This window comes from Penaeus chinensis, chromosome 18 (assembly GCF_019202785.1).
Source record: "Penaeus chinensis breed Huanghai No. 1 chromosome 18, ASM1920278v2, whole genome shotgun sequence".
NCBI lineage: Eukaryota > Metazoa > Arthropoda > Malacostraca > Decapoda > Penaeidae > Penaeus > Penaeus chinensis.
The window spans coordinates 26,369,533-26,377,032 of record NC_061836.1 but is presented as its reverse complement, the minus strand read 5'-3'; the positions used below and the strand labels follow the sequence as shown (position 1 = coordinate 26,377,032).

Sequence of the window (7,500 nt, the reverse complement as noted above, 5' to 3'; positions counted from 1 at the left end):
GATATCTAGCATAAAATCAATTCTCTGACCTAAATTCATCCATAAAAGATATAGGAAAAGTCCTGTTGTATATCTATAGAACACAACTAGTAGTAAGCTGTAATGAAACTACAAACACTGACTAACATGTAAATGCAAATTACCTGCTAATTTGTATTTAAGAGCCAACCAAGAAAAAATACAAAAATCTTCTTGTCTTTCTAATAAAGCATTAAAATTACAGTCTTAAAAACAAAGGAAATACTAAATACTGCCATCATGATAACTGTTTATACTGCCTACACTTTATGTAACTCTACCGAAACATATAGCATGGAATGTTTTGATATCTGTACATGTGAATATGTCTGGGAGGATAACTGTATAGAAAACATCTTCATTTTTAAGTTTCAGACATATCTGTTAGTGGTACTTTATGAAAGGCCTTCCTTAATATTTTATTCACATCAAGCATTACTTATTACTTTTCACTTTTTACATCAGAATTTAAAACAACATCTATAAAGAAATCACATCTGTCTGGTAAACCTGATCCCAGTACCTGCCATTCCCATTCTACAAAAAAAATTCCATGATATAAATAATATAGGATGTACCTCATACACTGGATATTTAAATTTTCCTAGTAAGAACAATCTGAAACTAATCTGTTGCTATATTGTATAGTAGAATTCCTAAATTCTAAAAAAAAAAAAAAAAAAAAAAAAAAAAAAAAAAAAAAAAAAAAAAAAAAAAAAAAAAACTTCAATGCAAAAAAACAAACAAACTTACACCCTATCTATACACACACATACACACAAACACACACTGAGAAGAGGCAAATACAAACCATAATATAAAATTTAAATCTTACATTTTGTTCCTCATTGCACTGAATAATACAAACAGATATAAATCAGAATAAAAATAAATTCAAAACCCAACAAATCATACCATATGACAGCTGCATCTTAGATTAACAGAGGCAAATCAGTCAACAGAACAGCATACAATAAGCTTTGATTTCATCTTATGAGATAAATTAAGTGTAAGTTACTAGTCCGTAATAATGACCAATATATAGCTTATCAATACCTTATATTGGTAAAATTAACATGTATATCTATTCTTTACAGACAATCACCTTCAATGGAAAATAGCAAAGCCAACAAATAATTACAATAATGATAAAATGCACAACTAAACACAAATACGTAAATAAAAAAAGCAACATATGTGTTTAAGTTCTGAAAATAATTAAGCACAAGTAATAAACTAGATACAATGTAGGCAAGACACATTAAAGAACACAATAAATGAACTAAAATACTGGGTTTAAATAGATTTTTGTTTAAAAAGCATTCAAGTAATAAATATAACAATTCCCTCCCCCTCAACAAGCCATTGCTAGAATTCATATTAAACACCAAAATACTACATCAGAATTGATCAAGGTAGACTGAAAAACTATCTATACCATTACACTCAAATGATTTGTTAAATAATACACAAATAAAAAACGATAAAACACAGGCGCAGAAAAAAATAAAAACATTCATCTAAAAAGTGTACTTAGAAAATCCAAATTACGAAAGATGTTAACACATTCAAAACATAAAAAAAAGGAGAAAAAAAGTTATCATCCAGATTACAGTTTACATACAGACACCACCTGCAGTGCAAAACAATTGATTTTTGTTGCTTTTTCAAACAGATGAAAGGTAATCAAATCAACAAACATGGCAACAAGAAGACGAAAAAAACACAAAAAACAAACAAACTATATCTTCAGCCTATCAATTGTGGATTTGGCCTACAGGTGTGGTTGTTATTATCACTGATTTTAACTAACTGTCTTCATGCATAAAGAGGTGCACAAAAAATTTCTGTGAGTCTCACTACCTTAGACTGGAGGACTTTATTGCCTTATAGCTAACAAGCACAGGATCTGTGACACTTTTTGGGTCTTCGTCAAGGCCCTTAAAGCGCAACTTTTGACCAGTTCTGAGAAAAGAAAAATCGGGGTGGTTGGCATAACAACACACGTCACAAAAGCTTGAGCAGTGCATGTTACACAAACCTCAAAAGTAATATCCTAATTTCAGTAAAACATGAATAAAAGCTATTTGCTGAGTCCTACCTTATCATAATGCACAAGTATTACCCACTGCTTTCAGTACTGAGAAAAGGACAATTACTATTATGTGCACACAACATAGCAGACTGCAATTTCCTATCAAACATATTTGATAAAAGTGAAAGCAATAATCAAATGTATACATAAACAACAAAGCTATAACCACACATATAACTCTCTCTTACTCTAACACACACACACACACACACACACACACACACACACACACACACACACTCACTCACTCACTCACTCACTCACTCACTCACTCACTCACTCACTCACTCACTCACTCACTCACTCACTCACTCACTCACTCACACACACACACACACACACACACACACACACACACACACACACACACACACACACACTCACTCACTCTCTTACAAGAAAGAAGTTAAAAGTCTAGGAATATGTTTCAAGGACCCCAGAAAAAAAGAAATAGAAAAAAATGGATAATAGAAAATTGACCCAATGCCAACTGGTGGCATGTATACCTATGCCATGTGCATCAAGCCCATTTGAAGTTGTGTGCTATAAACAGTTGTTAGCTTGTTTGGTCATTACTGCAGTGATTCTGAAGCTACAGCCTCTCAAAAGTAGGTTTATAGTAATTTTTCAGCTATATTTACAGGGTAATTACATGCTACAGCCAAAATTGTAGAGAGCAGAGAAATTATTTGCTTCACATACTTCTACTTCTTCCCTTAACCCAATGAGTGTGGGCTTATTCGGCGGAAGTGTTGTCCGCCAAACAGGTATATCTGTATGAGCCGCATCTGTAGGGATGCCACCCATGGCATCGGCGCTACACCGCCATAGCATCATAACAGATGCCACCCATGAACAAGGGTTAAGTGGGTGACTGCATGTGGCATAAGTGCACAGTCCTGGTTGATCCATAAAGCTCCCGTTGGCAGTGGGTTAACTGCGATATCATCATCATGAGGGTTATCATCATAATTTTAAGAAAAGCAAATGCCCAGGTGTTAGTTTCCTAGATCAAACATGTACACACATGCCCACATGCCTCCCCCCACCACTCACTCACTCACACATACATATATACATACATACATACAAACATGCGCCCCTGCCTTGCATACACATGCATGCATTCTTTCTCACCTTTCTTGCATAAAAGGAAACTTATTTTCACACATGTGCACCCTAGCACTTTAATAAAAATTAATAATGAACTTTTCTTACTTCATTTCTATAAGTAGGGAAAAAAATCATTTCAAAATCACAAACAATATTAAACTTAACAACAACATGATGCTACTTCACAGTGAATTCTCTGAAAGACTAAGAATCAACTGCAGCATACAAAGTAATCTACAAACATCAACTTGTCAGTTACTTGTGATTTTTAACAAAATTTGAAAATAAAAACATATAAATGTAAATTCATTCTCTACCTCATTGTTGTTATCAGGTGGTATGAAAAGCTCAAATGCTATATTTCTATAATTAAATCTACAATTAATTTGCACTCATTTTAACAAAAACATTATGCAGAGCTGTTCAAGCTATGTGGAACATTTATTGACATGTAGTAAATTGTGTTGATTTTGTATTTAGACGAATGATGCTTTTAAAAATCCATAACAAAAGACAAGCCAGCATGAAAACAACAATGAAGCATTTGGATAATCACCGTACAGACACACAGTTACAAGAGATAAAAGGCAACAAATTCTGTAAAACTTCCTGATAGTAACATTTAATTCAGGTACTTAAAACAAACAAATCCTTAGCTGCATTGCATTTGATCTCTTTTTTAAATGTTCCTTTATTACTTTTTCAATATCTCCTTCCATCATGCCTCCATAAATAGCCAAATTTAATATCTGTCTATACAAGTCTCATAACTTTTTTTCTTCTCCACCTTGCTACCACGTTGCTTCTTGATATGTTTTCAAAACTGGTTTAAAAAAAATGGATGTGTGTATACAGCATTCACTCTAATACTATGATCTTTTTGTCATAATTAATTTTCTTCCTTAGAAGGAAATGATTCAACACATATTATGAAATTATTGCAGTTTATGCACTAACTTTACACTAATTACTTCATTATGCATATCAATCTTTTGTTTTTGTTTATATGAGAGAGAGAGAGAGAGAGAGAGAGAGAGAGAGAGAGAGAGAGAGAGAGAGAGAGAGAGAGAGAGAGAGAGAGAGAGAGAGAGAGAAGAGAGAAAGAGAGAGAGAGAGAAAGAGAGAAAGAGAGAAAGAGAGAAAGAGAGAAAGAGAGAAAGAGAGAAAGAGAGAAAGAGAGAAAGAAAGAAAGAAAATAAGAAAGAAAGAAAGAAAGAGAGCACTTGTAGTTACGTTCTACTTGTATGAAAATATTTTCTTTACATCTTTTCACTGGGCTGAATCTTTGCTTGTTTATAGAAGCATGAAGGAGAAGAGATAATAACATTCACCTTAACTAATATTCCCCATGGGCTGCAATACAAGATTCAAGTTATAAAGAGTTTAAATTAGAAAGTAAAAAGTGATCTCATTTTCACAACACTTCTTTTCTTGGTGCTATCCAAACCTTACTTAAGAGTCATGCAAGAGATTATGGTGCATATTAAGACACTAATGAAGGAGAAGCAGGAACTCTCAGAAATGCCCCTGTCCTTCTAAAAGGACACCCTTTAAATGCATCTTCAAATCATCATGATTTATTTTTTTATCATTTCTTGTGAAAAAAAAATAAATAAAATAAGAAGAATTAATACCCCCAGCTTCAGCCTTCACTTCTGTATAACCAAATACACAAAAGTAGTCCTCAAATTCTCAGACCCGAGACTCAACATAGGGAATAAAACCAATAAAGGTCTTCATCATTTTTTCAATTAACAAGAAAACTTTCAGAAGCAAAAAAGTATTTCCGTTCCTCCTCCCTCCATCAATCCTAAAGGTAAAATGTGATCATGCTTCTTCCATGTTCTAAAGATTGGTAAAAGTGGATCTGAAATGAAGACTACCAACTATCCAATCTAACTCAATATTAAGTGAATGAAGAGAGTGGGAATTGGGACATCCAATAAGCTCCCATGTACTTTTTCTTTGTGGGAAAAGCAAAATTCAGCAGGAAAGGACATTTGCATGTCCTTCAGAGCAATGATTCCTTATAAAAATAAATGACTTCCTTTCAATGGAAATACAACCCAATTCACCAAACAATACATTCAGGGGAAGGGTCAGTGTCCATGAAATTAAACATTGGATGAAGTAAAAATTTTAATACCATATTTAATATATCATGCCTGACCTCCATTTTCAAAGAGTCTGGTTCTTGTTTACATAAGTTACACCATGTTTACAACCATCTAAATAAAACCAATGCCAGTACTTGGTTTTATGAATTCCTTTACTACCACCAATAATTCAAATAACTTCATTTATTTATTTATATATATATATATATATATATATATATATATATATATATATATATACATATTATATATATATATATATATATATATATATATATATATATATATATATACTTGTATATAATACATGTACATATTAGATATATATTATATACATACATAAATACATACATACATAATATATATATATATATATATATATATATATATATATATATATATATATATTAACCTTTTAAAACTTTTAATAGTTGAACTTACTTTCTCAGAAACCTGAAAATCTATTTATAACTGTAAATTGTTACCATACCAATGAAATTACACACAAATTAATCATCTAGCAATCACTATTAGAAAGAAATGAAGAAAAAAGAAATGAAAAGAAAAGAAAAGAAAAAAAACTCACCTTACAACATCAGTTCTGTCCTCCTGGATGGCTACTGTCGTAACGTGCGTATGGGATGACCGTACTTGTACTCGTGGAGAGGACGTGGTCACAACGGTGCTGCCTGTTGCCCCAACACCTGAGGCTGGAGGTGGAGGGTGGGAGCCTACTGGGGGGTGAGCTGCTCCAGCCCCTCCTGCGCTTACAGTCACTACACCGCGGCCACTACCTACATATCAAGGAGACATTATTAGGGTACTAAACACTACAAATTAACTTGAAGCTGCATGCAAAAGCTGTGGTATTCAAAATTTAATATGTAAGTTCATTGCAGTACCAATAATTGCAGTTGATACTTTACATCAACCTTTAGTATATCAAAGTTGATTTTATACTTTACTAATATAAAAAGCTGAATTTAATATCATTATCATCAATTTACACATAAATCATCCTTCTATAAAACCTACATCATTTTACAATACAAGGAAATCAATCACAAGCACACTTCAAAGATACCATGTAAAAGAACACTAAGATACAAGTGATTCAACAATATAATGCATGGGTCAATTCACACAACAAAATACCATAAATAGCAAATGTAACACACGTCTTTTATTCAATACATAAATTCAGCTACAAAACCTGGAAGAAGGGAAGATGAAAAAGCTCATGCAACAGCACGGAAAGCTAATGCGAACTTAGTGTCAGCAATTCCCTAGTGTACATAAAATGCATGCAGTGAATCAAAATAGCATTCAGAACTACACTTCAGAGTAAAATGTTCTTTGTATGAATGAGCTTGAGGGTGGTAGCTGTTCTTCAGAATCTTTTCTATAGGTTCTGTGAGTGTTTTCCAACATTCCTGGGGAGGACATATTTCGTGAGAAGGATGAGAGTCCCGGACTCAAGGTAGACTTATAAGCCATCAGTTCTGCATCAGATACAGTTGTAGGATGTCCCAAAAGAGTGGGAGAGCCTGAATAGGGTGATGGAGATTGGGAACCTCCATATTGTGAGGGAGACTGGGAATTTCCATAGGACAACTTTGATTGTGTTTCTCTGTAAGGTGATGGTGATCTTGATCTTGCCAAGTACCTTGCAAGTGTATGCTCAATGTATGCTTCATCAATAACTGAAGGTCTGTCTGACATGGACTTTCTTTTAGGATCTGATTCATGCAACTTTAGGGTTTCTGTTCCGGCAAAAGATTTTCTTGTCTGGGGTTTGAAATCACTTTGTGGTAATCTAGGTTCATGCAAAAAATCACTATAGGGAACAAAATCCTGGGCATTATCCCAACGTTTTCTACCTAAAACAAAATCTTTTGACATTGAATCTTGATAACTGGCACAACTCTCATATCCAGTCTTAATATTCTGGGATGGTGACTTAGGTATAGCCCCACTAACAGCAGTGTCTGAAGATTTCCCACTAAACAAAGGTTTGTTAAGAATCTCCCTTTCAGTGGCACTTAGGACTTGTCCATGAATTTGAGGATAACCTGGCCTGTTCTGGTATTCAAGAGTCTGCAGAGTTTTTTTCAGACTTTGTACACCTGTTTTAGAATAATGGTTTTCAGGATTATG

The 7,500-nt window shown here is 33.5% G+C and overlaps 1 protein-coding gene across 15 annotated transcripts in view; it reads right to left on the bottom strand.

Moving 5' to 3' along the window:
* The window catches only part of LOC125034781 (phosphatidylinositol 4-phosphate 5-kinase type-1 alpha-like), a 114,604-nt gene that overhangs the window by 46,233 nt on the left and 60,871 nt on the right, over positions 1-7,500 (bottom strand). For 11 of the 15 annotated variants that reach the window (XM_047626739.1, XM_047626735.1, XM_047626737.1 and 8 more), the window contains 2 exons: positions 5,930-6,137; positions 1,882-1,983 (listed from right to left, as the gene is read on the bottom strand). In XM_047626739.1, coding sequence (XP_047482695.1) covers positions 1,882-1,983; positions 5,930-6,137 — 310 coding nt within the window. The remainder of the gene's footprint in view (positions 1-1,881; positions 1,984-5,929; positions 6,138-7,500) is intronic. The other 4 variants (XM_047626736.1, XM_047626746.1, XM_047626747.1 and 1 more) reach the window with 1 other exon arrangement.